This window comes from Coturnix japonica, chromosome 1 (genome assembly GCF_054131305.1).
Source record: "Coturnix japonica strain WE chromosome 1, WE-NBRP24, whole genome shotgun sequence".
NCBI classification, from domain to species: domain Eukaryota; kingdom Metazoa; phylum Chordata; class Aves; order Galliformes; family Phasianidae; genus Coturnix; species Coturnix japonica.
Genome location: NC_140663.1, coordinates 51,985,866 through 51,999,616, shown reverse-complemented (window position 1 = coordinate 51,999,616; position 13,751 = coordinate 51,985,866). Strand labels below are relative to the sequence as shown.

General features: G+C 49.5%; 3 protein-coding genes across 6 annotated transcripts; 2 read left to right on the top strand and 1 right to left on the bottom strand.

Moving 5' to 3' along the window:
- Nucleotides 1–653: 653 nt before the first annotated feature.
- On the bottom strand, nt 654–4,411 carry NOL12 (nucleolar protein 12). The gene is made up of 6 exons (XM_015862862.3): nt 4,295–4,411; nt 4,094–4,199; nt 3,874–3,922; nt 3,008–3,150; nt 2,604–2,701; nt 654–2,173 (listed from the first exon to the last, which is right to left on the bottom strand). The coding sequence occupies exons 1-6, from the start codon at nt 4,372–4,374 to the stop codon at nt 2,002–2,004; spliced, it is 648 nt and encodes a 215-aa protein (XP_015718348.2). The 5' UTR covers nt 4,375–4,411; the 3' UTR covers nt 654–2,001.
- Nucleotides 4,412–4,770: 359 nt separating this feature from the next.
- On the top strand, nt 4,771–13,639 carry LOC107313975 (arf-GAP with dual PH domain-containing protein 1-like). Of its 4 annotated transcripts, none has more exons than XM_015862746.3 (11): nt 4,771–5,313; nt 6,087–6,217; nt 6,555–6,646; nt 6,735–6,817; nt 7,111–7,223; nt 8,013–8,159; nt 8,548–8,631; nt 8,961–9,023; nt 9,319–9,390; nt 9,907–10,138; nt 10,226–13,639. In XM_015862746.3, the coding sequence occupies exons 1-11, from the start codon at nt 5,226–5,228 to the stop codon at nt 10,252–10,254; spliced, it is 1,134 nt and encodes a 377-aa protein (XP_015718232.1). In that variant the 5' UTR covers nt 4,771–5,225; the 3' UTR covers nt 10,255–13,639. The 4 variants fall into 4 exon arrangements, with proteins under 4 accessions (XP_015718232.1, XP_085375657.1, XP_015718253.1 ...); XM_085519531.1 differs by having other exon boundaries at nt 9,319–9,419; nt 10,226–10,811; XM_015862767.3 differs by lacking the exon at nt 9,319–9,390.
- Nucleotides 12,520–13,639, top strand: LOC107313989 (urotensin-2 receptor-like). The gene has a single exon (XM_015862798.3). The coding sequence runs from the start codon at nt 12,520–12,522 to the stop codon at nt 13,513–13,515; it is 996 nt and encodes a 331-aa protein (XP_015718284.2). The 3' UTR covers nt 13,516–13,639.
- Nucleotides 13,640–13,751: the final 112 nt, after the last annotated feature.

Genomic DNA, 13,751 nt, shown 5'->3' with positions numbered 1-13,751 from the left:
GCAGGCCTGGGGCTCCTGCCCCCAGGAGATGGTTAACATCTGCAGGATGGATCTACAAGCACTAGGACTCCCGGCTAATGAGCTCTCTTGGCTCTCAAACGCCACCATCATGCATGGACACAGCATACTGGAGCTTTGTATCTTTCCTGTGCAAGCCCTTGAACAGCAGCACCAACACCAGCCAGGTTCCCTATCTCTAGGGACAAGGCTGTAGCTGATTGTGGGCACTGGAGACAGTTGGGTGACCCTGAGGGCACGCTGTGATCACTCTTCAGTGCAGCAGCCACGGTAATTTTTGCAGGTAGGACATATTTAGAAGCAGCTTCCTCACCAACAGCTGGAACTCATTTTGTGAACAGCCAGAGGGAAAAAGCATCAATAACACCGAAAGCTGTCCTGAAAAAGAAGGGAAGCAGCAAATGACACGATGACTCTGGCACAGAGAGACTTTAAACCATATGCTGGATGTGCCTGGCAACTACTTCACACACTAACTTGTGTGTGTGAGCTGGTATCCCTCACCCAGCACAGCCCAATTCCAGCCCTAACATAGCATAACAAAGACAGCAGGCGAGGGATGAGTCAGTAAGTCACATTACAAAAGCAAGCTTGAATCAATCAGATGGAGAAATCAATAGCACAGCAAACAATACTTGTGGTTAACTCCATATAGGATTTAATGGATCTGTTTTTTCCCCCCACTAATTTTTTCCCTTCCCTGAGCATGGAAGGCTTCTCAAGATTTCAGCTGCAGCTTGAGAAAGGCTCAGAAGTTATTAGGGTCGGTAATTCTTCTGAATCACCTGGCAGCAAAATAACGAACACCTCGGTGTTGCTGAGGCCACACTTAACATCCCATCAAGCTTATAATGAGGTATTTCAACGCCATCCCACTGTCATTCCAGGCTTCCACAAACCCAACCCAAAGTTCACACTCCATGTTTCAGCAGGTTTTGCAGTGTGACAAAAACACAGGCTGCAAACAGTGGCCATTGCAGCTTCAGGGCAAACTCCTGGGGAGGCAAACTGCAAGTCTCATTCTGCCTCTGGTCACCCTGGGAGGCACCATTAATCAAGGGGAAAAGCTGCTGTACAGCCCTGAAGGGTAGGATCTAACCGTACCATCAGTCAGCCTCGCCCACAAGTTGCGTTTCTGCACCTCTGAAACACCTAACATGACAAGGTGTCATGTCCTTAACCCCAGCCACGCAGATGTATGGTGACTACTTTTCCCCCTTCTCTTGAAGGCATCCATGCTAGAACACATGTACCACGGTTTCCAAGCAGAAGGCAGCCACCCTGAGCTAACGCACAGCCTCTGCCACTCCCATCCCAGAGAAGGCCACACACATGCAGCAAGGGCATTAAGGGATTTCATACTCCTCTGAGCTATCGGAATGAACATCGGCACATTCAGCAGACAATGGAATGAGCCATTCCTGCTCTGGCGGGTTCTGTATTACCACAAGAACAGCTCCCAGCTATTCCCTTTCCTGAGCACCAGTAGATTTTAAAGATATATATATATATTTTTCAGCAATAGAAATCATTAACCCTCTTTCCAGCTGGTACCGGTATTAACATAGTTGCTGTTATGCTTCAGATAAGTCACACGTATTTCTCTTAGCAAAATGACTTCATAGAATAAACTTAGTAAGTTTCAGCTGGGATAGATACTCAGACCCCTGACAGTATGCCCGCTGCATTCAGCTTTAGATCCTCTCCTTTGATAAAGCCAGTTAAGGGTTATGTCATACAGAGAACCTGACCTCCATCAGAAGATTTTAGAGATTCTGTGGCACCTAAGTACTTATTTGGAGACTCCTGCTAAATAAATGCAGTGTCTAGTGCCCGTGGCCAACACACAGCAGGTGAGTAAGGCTGAACTGGGCTCAGAGAGCCATGTAAACAAGGTCCTTGATCATTATGAAGGGGCACAAAGAGCAGCAACCCAGCTGCTGAAAACAGTCCCAGCTGCTGCTCTGAGCACCAGGCTCTCCATTAATCTTGGTCGCGGCCCATTCTGCCTGTCAGTCTCCGTCTCTGAGTCTTAGTGGTTCGCCTCATGTTTGGTTTCTGGATTTTCTTAAATGGACCTTGCCCACGTTGGGGTTGCTTTCCTTTCTTCTTTTTCCGGCTGTGCATGTGCAGCGTAGCAGTAAGAGAAGAGATCCTGGAGAAGACAGGAAGAGAAATGTTTGGGCACCAAAGTGTACTGCAGAAAGGTGATATAACAGCAGCAAGACAGCCCCATGCAGCCCAACAGGAATGCACAGGAGTAACTGTAGGTGTCAGGGGAACTCCACTGTGCTGGGTACCATCCTGATCGGACAGAAGGAGAAGGACTAAGCAAACTGTTCAGGGCAAAGCCTGACCTGCACCACACCCACCTCACGCTGCCATTACCAGAGATCAGTGTGATAGAAACAGATGGACAGAGGCAGGTTTCCAGACTGCCAGTGCCCTCTGCTGGTTCCTGTCCACAAGCACCCAAGCAGCACAGCACCCCCTCCCTGCAATCACACCACTGATCTGGAAACAAAAGATCCTCCTGATCAGCTCACACTGCCCAGCAGCAAGCAGCTGAATGAATTTATACGTACTTTTCAGATAGGAAGGGGTTTCGTGACTTTTTGGGCACTGTACTTGCAGGCTTGTTCACCACCTCTTCACCCTTCTCTTCTGAAGCATCACTTTTTCCCTTAAAAGAAGAAACAAACACATCTTTACTGTGTTCACTCTATCCAGCTCTGTGGCACCTTCCACTAACAGGAGGTCAGTTAGCAAACAATTCCAGAGAGGCTTAGAAGAAAGCTGTTCAAGGATGACATTTCTTCCTCTGTAATGGCACAATGTAAGTTGTGGAGAAATGTCAAAGTTCAGTTTCCCCCTTCATCCTCGCTCCTAGCCAGCTGTGAGCCCTTCAGCATATTCAGGGCGTGACAATCTAACGAGCCCCAAGAATGTTTACAGTTGATGCAATCAGACAGTCAACAAGAGGCAGTACCTCAGAGGTGGTCAGTCCCAGCTGGCGTGCACCTGAGAGGTCCAGGTCACTGATGGTTGTGACTGTTACAATATGGTTTGGGTGGTCGATGTTCACTGACTCTGTCCGTGATGTCACCAAGTGCTCCAGTTCATCAAACTCATCTGGAAAGACAGAAATATCAGCTTTTTACAAAGTACACTCATAACAGCACCATGCAACACTAAATACCTGGGGCAGAGTGGCAAGAAAACGACATGGAGCAAAAAGAACTGGAGGCATTGTTTAATGCCCAGCTGAATGTGAGCCAGCACTGCACTCAGTTGGCCAAGATGAATGGCCCGTTCTATAAGGAAAGGGCAGATGTATTAGTTAGGGACATCGTTTAGTGGGCTATATTGGCGGTAGGTGGACAGTTGAACTAGATGATCTTACAGATCTCCACCCTTAATAATTCTATGCTTCCTGCACCATCATGCTGGGTGCAGGAGGTCCAGTCTTTGCATGGAGGCTTAAGACACAAAGGGCAAGCTCCTTCTCCCAACAAAGATGTCAGTGCCTTGGAAATACCCTCCTGCATGCTCCTTCCTGTTCAACCTGCAGTTTCCTATCCCACTAAGGACAAGGGACCCCTATTCAGCCCAGTCTCCTTTCCCACTAGGGACAGGGACCCCCATTCAGCCCACCACACAAGCTGCTGCCCAGCTTCCCAGGGGGATACAAGATGAGTGATGCAACATCCCTTTGGGGTAGGACTGCTATTACAGCTATGTCCGCCCAGCCGCAGGCGCTGTCCAGTTTGGTGCCTCTCACAGCCAGTTAACTCCTCTGATACCCACTCTGCCACACAGGAGCCCAAACCCTACAGGCACAGAGCGCATACATACCAAGAGCTTCCTCCCTTTCACGCAGCATCTTCAGGTACTCCTTGTGCCTCTGGGAGAGACAAACAGGTCACTATGGCACCCCTGCTGTCCCAAGTGCCCATTCAACCCCGATCCCTCCATCCACGAAGTCCCGTTCCTCTTTTAAGCGAGGGAAGGGAAGCGTGCCTGCCCCACAACCTTGATACGTCAAGGGGTCCCTTGTGATCAGGAGCAGCTATACCTCCTCCTTCATCTTCCTCTGCTCCTCCTTCAGCTTCCTCTTGATCTCCTCCAGTGCCACCTTCCGCCGTTCCACCTTCCGTTTATGGAAGCCGGTCAGGTACTCCCTAAACACCGGGAACAGAGCAAACCTTCAGTTTCCAGAAACCCCATCATCCCCCCCCAACTCACTTTGCCACCGTGTTACCCCTCGTGTCCTCACCTCCGCTTCTCCTCATCGAAAGTCACCACCAGCCGCGATGCTGCGCTTCCAGATCCCTTCTTCTTCTTCTTGCGCCCCATGGCGAACCCACGCCGCACCCACCCTCACTTCCGACCCAAGGAATCCCCTCCTCCTCCGGTCTCTTAATTTCCGGCTCCTCACAGCCCGGCCCTGTGGGAGGTGTGGTGCTGTGAAGGACGTCCCTTAGCCGCCATTTTGTGCCTGGGCGCATCCCTAATAAAAGCGTTATTTATAGGCAGCGCCTCGTTGTGTGGTGGTGTCTGTGTTGTGCTGCTTAGTCCAGGCAGCTGTGTGTGAATAGATCCCAGCTCTGAGGCTGTCTTAAAGATGCGGGACCAGCTGTGGTGTGGAACAGTCCCACTGATGGGATTGGCTTTAGTTGAACTCTCGAACCTCTCCTGACCTCCCGTCATGTCTTTTAACGAGTGTAATCCTTGCGTGACAGCCAGCTGACTGGAGTGGGAGCTCCACGAGCGTCGTGAAGGGAAGCATTGGCAGAGTCATCCCACAGAGCATGACGAGCGCTGCCATTTCATCCCAGGTCACCTTGCCTGTTATCAGCTCTCAGGCTACTGCTGTTCCTTCCCTGGCCAGTCCTCTCCCCAGCAGAAATGCGGAAAAACCAGTTCTGTGGTTAATTGCTGCACTTCCCTCCACGCCCATATGGGTTCGGCTGCCTCCTCCTCCTCTTCTCTCTTAGCCTGGGTGCACTTCGGCCTCTTTGCCCCAGCCTGTTCTCTGCAGGTTCAGGTGCACCATTAGGCCTGCATATTCATTCCATTAATCTCAAGGCTTCTCCTGCCTTCCCATCTCGTTCCTGCAAGGCCTCCTGGTGGCTCCTTCTCCTTTAGAGTGAGCCGCAGGTGCAGAAGACCCAGGCACCTGCCCGAGGGAGTGCCAATTTGACACCATGTCTGGAAGTGATAAGAGCATGAAGGCCCTGAGGGAGGTGTGGAGAAGAGCAGAAAATTCATTGTGTGCAGACTGCGGGAAGCCCGGTGAGTCCCTCAGGGCTGGATCTAATGAGGATGGGTCAGAAGGAAGGACTGGGGTTTGGTCTCTAGTAGCCATTGTGGCCAGCTCAGTGCCTTGAGGCATATGAGCGTGGGAAGGAGTGAAGGTAGGGGGTAGTTGTTGGAACCTGAGCAAAGCCCAGCTGACGTGTGAGTTGATTCCGTGTGTCCAGGCTGCAGGGGGCCCCAGAGGAGAGGGAGTGAGGGAAGACGAAGGAGATGCTGCCACCTCTTATCCTCTGCTGCTTATCCTCTCCGGAGGGTATTGGTTTGAAGTCTACCAGCACAGCTAAAAATGCCCGTTGTATTCCTTCCAAAAGGAGCATGTGGGTTGTACCACCCAAGAAAAATTAATTTGTCTAATTAATACCACTTTACCTTCTTAAGTTTTCCCCTGAGAATTCTGATTTTGCAGTTACATTTCACTTCCCGAGCTAAATAGTGTTGTGGGTTTGCTGTGTTGCACTAAACAGCTCCTGGAGTCTCAGATGGTTCTTTACCCAAAGGGACTTTGTAGAGCGCTATGGAGTTTTCCAAGGTTCAAGTTAATAGAGATTCAGATTAAGCAGCTGAAGCAGGAGGAATGCAGCAGTATTATGCCTTTTCCAGACTGCCTTCTGTAGCTTGGTTAATTAGTCAGCTCGGCTGAAACCATGGTTACCAAGATCTCCATTACTCAGTAATGCATTTTCATTTGAGGCAGATCTCCCTGAGGCATTTACCATTTCTAATCATACCCCCTTTTTTTATGCCCTCAGATCCTGACTGGGCATCCTCTACCTTGGGTGTCTTTATATGCCTTAGCTGCTCAGGAATTCACCGGAACATCCCTAGCATCAGCAAAGTGAAATCCCTGAAGATGGACCACTGGGATGATGCTCAGGTGCAGGTGAGAACTCACTGGTGTGTCGGGGTTGGGTCTAGGTTGTACACCAACTCTTCTATTGGCCTTTGGCCTCACAGAGTTGGAGATTAATGTCGCTTTGCTACACGTGCATAGTTGGGGATAATTCCTCTTAAATTACTGGGAGAGGGAGGATACGCTTGCCTTGTGTGCCTCTTCATGTCCTATTACTTTATGGCTGGCACAGATGTCTTGCATCATATCCTGCCAAGGTTCAGGGTCTTTATTGCTCATGGTTACTGATTTCTCACATGCCAGCTCCATCTAGACACAACATGAGTCTGCATCAAAGAGAAGGCACTAACTCTCTTTCTACCTGCAGTTTCTGGCCAAGCATGGGAATGCTGTGACTAAGGCCATCTATGAAGCTCACATCCCTATTTACTATTACCAGCCAACCTACAATGACTGCCAGTAAGTTGCTGCATACAAATGAAAAGGGGGAGGGCAGTTCTGGATTGCTGTAGTTGGTTTCTAAGCTACCTGTCACCTCTCTTTGCAGAGTGCTGAGAGAACAATGGATACGGGCCAAATATGAACGAAAAGAGTTCACTGAGCTTGGAAAACAGCTGCCTTATACAGATGGTAAGAGCAGGGCACAACTTCAGAATTGCTGCCTGTTGCCTTTACTGGAAGCTTTTGAGCACCGTGAGGAGAAAACTCATCAGTGCTGCAAATCCCACAAGTACTCGTGAATACCTGCCTGATAGGTACAGAGCATGGGCTTGGAGGTGTTTAAATTGCAGGGAGTGTAGTTTGGTACTGCTGTAGGTTGTTTCCAAGCATGATATTACCAGCTGGTCTTGCTCAGAACTGTTTGCTTTGCTGGTGGATGCCTCTTGGAGGGATGTTCTTCAAACTGACCTTTCTGCTCGTAGGGGTGAAGGAAGGCATCCTCTGGAAGCGAGGTCGAGACAGTGGGCAGTTCCAACCCCGCAAATTCTTGTTGTCAGAGAGAGAGGGGTGTCTGAAGTATTTCACTAAGCAGGATGTAAGTATGGTGGCCAACTCAGGGCTGTGAGGTTATGGAGACTCTTCTCTCTCTCTGAGATTTCCATACTCACCCAGGCCAGATGTGGTAACGCATCACAGAAGAGAGATTCCCTTCCAACTACTGGCATTTCCCCTGCATCTTCCCTTAGTGTTTCTCCACATCCTTCCCTCTTTGACAGTTTCTTTGCTTCTGGCACAGAAACAATGGCACTTCCATGAGTCCTCTTGTCTCACTGGTGAATCTCACTGCTGACTGAAGGGTTGATCTTTGACTTTATCCCATTCCATTTGCCTGGCTGTACAATCCTGAGCTGTCCTTGGAACCAGCCTCACCTTACTATGAACTAAGTTGCTAAAAACCCGTTCCTTTCTTTTAAGTAGGGCTTTTATCCTAGTTTATCTCCCTAAAATGAATGGGACAAATGCTAGTATACTGCCACAAGTGAGGGAATGGCTTAGGGTAGGGAGGAGTAGATGTAAAGTCTTTCCTTTTGGGGCCAGTTAGCCTTTAGACCGGGTCAGCTGTAAAGTCAGACGCACTTCCAGCATCTCACTGGTTGTCCCATGGTAGGCACAGCTCAAATTTAGATTGGAGGGGATGAGCCATTGTTTGGGCACAAGCATGCCACCATAGCAAAGGCAGTGTGTACTACAACAGTTTTGATGGGAAGGGGCACTTAATACCTTTTAAAGACCTTTTGATCCTGCTTTATCCTACTAACTCAGTCACTTAGATCACTTTCCCACCAGAATTGCTCATGCATGACCAATGCCATTCTTTTCTCAGGCCAAAGAACCCAAAATCAATGTTAAAATAGATGTAATCAATGCTACGTTCCAGCCAGAGAAGATTGGGAACCCCAATGGCTTGCAGATCACCTATCTCAAAGACAACAAGACTCGGAATATATTTGTCTACCATAAAAGTGGAAAGGTATATTGTTTAGCATCATACTGGAAAGCCATTGAGCTGATTGGAGAATTTACTTATACTGAGTAGTCTAAGGAATGAGTTGAGTTAGATGGTGTGTGTGTGTGGGGGGGAACTGCTGTAGAAACAGGTTGAGAATTCTGATTCTCTGTGTGTCTGTGAGTGAGTTTTGCTGCAGGGAGCAGAGCAGAAGCACTGGCTCATTGGGTTTCTGTGGGAGGAGCTGCTGCAGAAGGTGTGCAGATGTACTGCCTGTGCTCTGTATGTGTGTGTGTGTGAGGCCTGGAGAAGGGAAAGCTGGCTGTTTTTGCAGCTGACATAGTGTTGGGTGCAGTGGATGAATTTGAGTGGCCGTCCCTAAGCTCTCTGTTCTGTCATGTTTTATTTTCAGGAGGTAGTGGACTGGTTCAATGCCATTCGGTCTGTGCAGTTCCATTATCTGAAGGTAGCATTTCCCATAGCCAGCGATAATGAGGTAAGGCAGCACTAGAGTACAGAGCTGAGTCTCCTGCTGATGCTCCGTTACTCTGATAAAAGAACCCATTAGTTATTATTAGATCCCCAGGCACAGAAAGGGAAATTGCAGTGTTTAGATAGAGAAATGAGAAAGTGTGCATACAGGAACCTGGGATAGTAGTGAGCAGCTCCTCTCTCCTATTTCTGGGCATGCTGGAGACTTAGCTAAGGCAGTTCTACAGACATGAATTTAAAAGGGAGCTGAATTTGGGCAAACAGAAGGAAGGCTGTGGGTTTGAAAGTGAAAGAAACATGGCTAAGTGAATGTTACTCTTACCTTCTTGTCAGATTAAAAGCCGGCTGACAAGAAACTTCTTAAAGGAAGGATTCATGGAGAAGACGGGTCCCAAGGTGAGCTGCTCGTGGGTGAAGAAATCTATCAGGGAGACCTGCCAGAGAGCTGTTGATGTTCCCCTGCTCCGTTGTTTTTCTCCCAGTTTCCCCGTTCCCCCCCCTCTTCTTTTGACACTGCAGTGGGACTGAAAAATTGCTTTCTGATCCTCACTCTCAGCTTGGAGGGAGAAAGAAGGCTGCTGTTTAGGCGGGGGCTTGGTTCAAGCAGTTGTGATGAATTTTGGGCATCCATTTGCGCTGCTCACAGCAGAGGGCACTGTCACCTTACGTATGTCACCTCTTCCCTTTACAGCAGAGAGAGGCTTTTAAGAAGCGTTGGTTCACACTGGATCACCGCAGGCTCATGTACTTCAAGGACCCTTTGGTGAGGGCGAGATCTGACCTCTGGCAGCTGTAGGTGACAGTGCTGAGGGCAGGGTCAGAGTGCAAAGAGAATCTTGCTTCTTTGCTTTCCTCTGTTGTAAGGGAGGCTTGTGGCTTTCCCAGTGGCTCTGAACGGACTCTAGGTCTTCCCCTTTCCATCCCACTTTGTTCATCCTGCACTTTCTTTGTTCGCTTACTGCCTGCAAACAACGGGAACAGGGAAGGCTGTGGTGTAAAGGTCATGGTGTCAAGGGGGATGCCATGGAAGGTGTTGATGGAGAGGCAGATGCAGCTTTTCCTCTGTCAGCCCTCTTAAGATCTGTACTCTGAAGTTTTTCTTTCAGTCACTGTCTTTGGGTGTAGCTTCCCAGCTCTGAATCCCCTGACCACCTTCAGGTCTTTTTTCTGCTACCTCTTTGATCCTTTCCCTTTCTCCTGCTGCCCATAGGAGCGCTGCTATTATTAGTTGGCTCTTCGTGGGTACAGTTAATCCCTCTCTTTCCCTCCTGATGTGCAGGATGCATTTGCTAAGGGTGAAGTATTTGTGGGCAGCAGAGAGAATGGCTATAGCGTCCAGAAGGGATTGCCTTCAGGGACACAAGGCAACTTCTCTTGGCCCTATGGCATCACCATTGTCACACCTGACCGGGAATACCTCTTTACCTGCGAGACAGAGGCTGACCAGCTGGACTGGATCACAGCTTTCACAAGTGTCATCAACCAGGACATGACACCACAGGAATATGCAAGTAATTGCCTGGATGATGTTTCCTTCTCCTCTTGCTGCTCTGTCACAGAGTATTGCCCTAATGCGCTGCCTTTTTTCTTCTCTACAGTTGAAGCCTACTTCAAGTTTAAATCATAGGAAGCCAGGCAGGAGCCTTGCTGTAACTCAGCTCTACCTGGTCCTGTTGGGTGGGCTGTCAGAAGAGGAGAGATTGATGTCAGAGAAACACGGTGCTCTTGCAGCCTACTCTTTGAAGCACTTTTTTTCCCCTTCCCTCTCCAGGACAATATTTTTTGTTCTGGAGCTCATTTAAGCTGCTTCAAGTCCAAGACTTTGTGAGACTGAATCCTCAGTGCAAACTGTCTATGGTGATCTGCTGTGATCTGACTGGATGTTGACAGGCCTTGCCTGCTGACAGGGCCTCAAAAACTTTGCACTTGCTGTGATGGACATGGGACCTAGCATTGTATTTTCAGGAAACTGCAGGCAGCCTTATACAAGAATGCACGAGGGTTAACCTTGTACAAGTAAAACAGCTGCTTTGCTGGAGCTAATGCTCAGTAGAGGCTGCTGGACTAGGAGAGACTTTTATTACAAGAAGTGGCTTCTCTGCTGGTGACAGAGATGTGAAACATCTGGACATTTGATCAGTTGGAGCTATAGTTGAAAAAGGTCACTTAAAAGATTTAATCTGACTGTCATGTGTGAGACGTGTTTCTTCCCTTCTATATGGGCTTGAGAGCTTCAGACCATGTTTGTATGGAGATCATCTTCTGATTGCTCCTGAGCTCAGAAACAACAGATATGTATGTGTATGTAAGCGGGCAGTGTGTGTGTGCCCATAACAAAAAGGTAGTGGGAGACTGAATACTGCCCTAGAGAAAATACTGTGAGGGGCATTCATGTTATTGAAGTTCAGCTGTCAGATTTGAGTCTCTGTAGTTAAACCAATGGAGAGAGGCTGGCTCCCACAGAGAGCAGTCGATAGCATGTCTTCTACAGACTTCAGACACTCTGCTGAGACTAATAGAGCCTAGGGGTTGATGTCTGAAGTTAGGAATATGTGAGTATCTGCTCCCCTATTCCCTGGATGTCACAAGTCCTGGCACTTGCATCCTGACCTGTACGTTATACGTATATACATATACATTTATGCATTAGAGTAGAAGGGAAGTCTTATGACTCCTCTCTGAGACAAATGGGGCTCGGATGTGGGCAAAGGAGAGCAGGGCAGTGCTTGGCACAAAGGCCTTTGCAACACGTCATATTGTGGTACTCCAGTAGAAGGCAGTGCTGCCCAAGAAGCTTTTGCTTCCTGCTCTTGTGAGGCAGGTTAATGGAGCAGGAGGGTGGTCTTTGGGGAGAGGAAGGAAGGAGTGGAATTGAAATATGTTGTCCCTTTATCTTTAGGAGCTTGATGATTACTAATGACAAGGGTGGGAGAGTGCCAGGCTATAAGAATGGGAGAACTTTGGTGGTCTGTGGGGGTCTTTAATTGCAAGACTAGGGACTAAACGTACTGACTACGCCTCAGGAGGTCTTTGGACATGAGTGTGGGGCAGGCCTTCTTGCCCTAGCTTAGCTAAGGGTCAGGGGGCAGCATCAGTATTTTTTCAGTTTTTAGGGCTGATCCTTCTTTCCCTCTTAAAGCCTCGATTGTTTTTCCCTCCTGCCAGACTCAGAAGTTTTATCTTTCATTAAATCTACCCTCAAAGGAAGAAAACTGAGCAAGAGGGAAATGGGGAAAATAAAGGGAGTAAAGGAAAAGGAGAAGAGAGAAGGAGGAAGGCAATGAAGAAGAAGGAATGTATCTTCTAAAACAGGAGCTCCCCTTGGCTCCTCAGCTAGTGACTAGCAGCTCAGTACAAATTGGGACTGCATTCACACCTGTGTGTGATGCTGAGTCAGATGCATTCCTATGCAGTGGGCAAGTCAGTTCTCCAGGGGTGGGCTTGGGGGACACATACCCAGCAGCAGAGCTGAGAGAACACAGAGACTCAAGAGAAGGAGGAATCCACTTGTCCACAGAGCCTGCTGATTTTCTACCCAGCGAACACTGGCGGAGCAATACGTGAGGAGCTGGTGAAGAACACAGACGTTTTCTCTTATCTGGCAGACATTTCTTTGCACCTACCAGTCTTGAAGGGGAGGAGGTGTCCCTTTTTCAGCCTGAGGAAAACCAGCAGATGGCACTTGTGATGAAGAAGATTGGCAAAATAGACTGGATGGCTGGAGGTGAGGAATAGACTTATCTGGAAACTTAGTTTTGCTGAGTTTGTGCCATTAATCCCTTTCTTGGCTGCTTTTCTTGGAACTGGCTGTGTCCTCTACAGCAAGCAGGGAAGGCAGAAGGAAGGAGCAGTTCTCCATTGACTTGACTGCTTTTCCACCCCATCCCCAAAGATGTCTTGCGACCCTTCCCTCATCAGCGTAATGCCTGGAGAGGACCCTGAGGGTGGCAGCTTCTCAGAGGAAAGCAGCGGTGAGGATGACATCAGCAGTGTTCTAGGAGGGGACAGCCCAGTGACAGGGCCGCTGGGCACGGTGCTGCTGCTCATGTGCTTTATTGGGATGGTGGGGAACGTCTACACGGTGCTGGTGGCCTCTGGCAAGGTGGTGGGCCGCTCAGCAGGCTCCTTGGGGGTCTATGTGATCAACCTCGCCCTGGCTGACCTCCTGTACCTCTCCACCATCCCCTTTGTGGTCTGCACCTACTTCACCCGTGACTGGTTCTTTGGAGATGTGGGCTGCAAGCTTTTGTTCAGCTTGGACCTCCTCACTATGCATGCCAGCATTTTCCTCCTGACTGCTATGAGCCTGGAGAGGTACTGGGCAGTAACCAGGCCACTGCGGGCCAGGCGGGCTGGCAGCGCTTACCGCAAGCCAGCCAGTGCCATCCTCTGGCTCCTTGCCTTCCTGCTTACGGCCCCCATGATGGCAATGACCCAATTGCGGGAGGGAAATGGTCCCAACAAGCGCATCTGCATCCCCACATGGACGCCAGCGGCCTTCCGGCTCTACTTGACGGTGCTCTTTGCCACCAGCATCCTGGTGCCTGGTGTGGTGCTGATCATTGTCTATACCCTCCTGGCCTGGGTCTACCGCTCTTCGACCTGGCACCCGGGGCTGTCAGTGGCCGGCCGGGCTCCCTCCCAGCGTCTCTCCTCCAGGATCTCTGCCATTGTGGTGGCTTACTGGGCCTGCTTCCTCCCCTTCTGGGGCTGGCAACTGGCTGGGCTGTACCAGCGTGAGGGCATAGGCATGGGCCCCAGCGCCCAGGCCTACCTCAATTTTGGTGTCACTTGCCTAGCCTATGGTAACAGCTGTATCAATCCCTTCCTCTACACCCTGCTAGCCAGTAGCTACCGCCAGCATCCCAAACACACAAGGAGGCTATAGCACCTTCCTAGCTTTTGGGTCATGTTGGGTCTCATAGGGAGTAGCAGGGGGAGCCCTGAGTGGGGGATATCTCCCAGGCTTTTGTGAGCATTGAGTAATGAAATAAAAGTGTGTTGTCTTCTGCGCTGTCTTGTGGTGTGTTCCATCCTTGTCATCAACCTGGCACATTCTCCTTCGGGCCTTTTGCAAGACTGCTCATCCCAGGGATCCCAATTCTGGTGTGTGTGAGGAGTCCT

Excerpts from the sequence above, each read along its gene's own strand:
- LOC107313975 (XM_085519520.1), top strand. The coding sequence starts at position 5,226 with ATGTCTGGAAGTGATAAGAGCATGAAGGCCCTGAGGGAGGTGTGGAGA. Across the intron at positions 6,218-6,554 it reads GGGATGATGCTCAGGTGCAG|TTTCTGGCCAAGCATGGGAA; the intron begins GTGAGAACTCAC and ends TTCTACCTGCAG. Across the intron at positions 9,024-9,318 it reads TGGAGAAGACGGGTCCCAAG|CAGAGAGAGGCTTTTAAGAA; the intron begins GTGAGCTGCTCG and ends TTCCCTTTACAG.
- NOL12 (XM_015862862.3), bottom strand. The coding sequence starts at position 4,374 with ATGGGGCGCAAGAAGAAGAAGAAGGGATCTGGAAGCGCAGCATCGCGG. Across the intron at positions 2,702-3,007 it reads TGGGACTGACCACCTCTGAG|GGAAAAAGTGATGCTTCAGA; the intron begins GTACTGCCTCTT and ends TCTTCTTTTAAG. Across the intron at positions 2,174-2,603 it reads AACCCCTTCCTATCTGAAAA|GATCTCTTCTCTTACTGCTA; the intron begins GTACGTATAAAT and ends TGTCTTCTCCAG.
- LOC107313989 (XM_015862798.3), top strand. The coding sequence starts at position 12,520 with ATGTCTTGCGACCCTTCCCTCATCAGCGTAATGCCTGGAGAGGACCCT.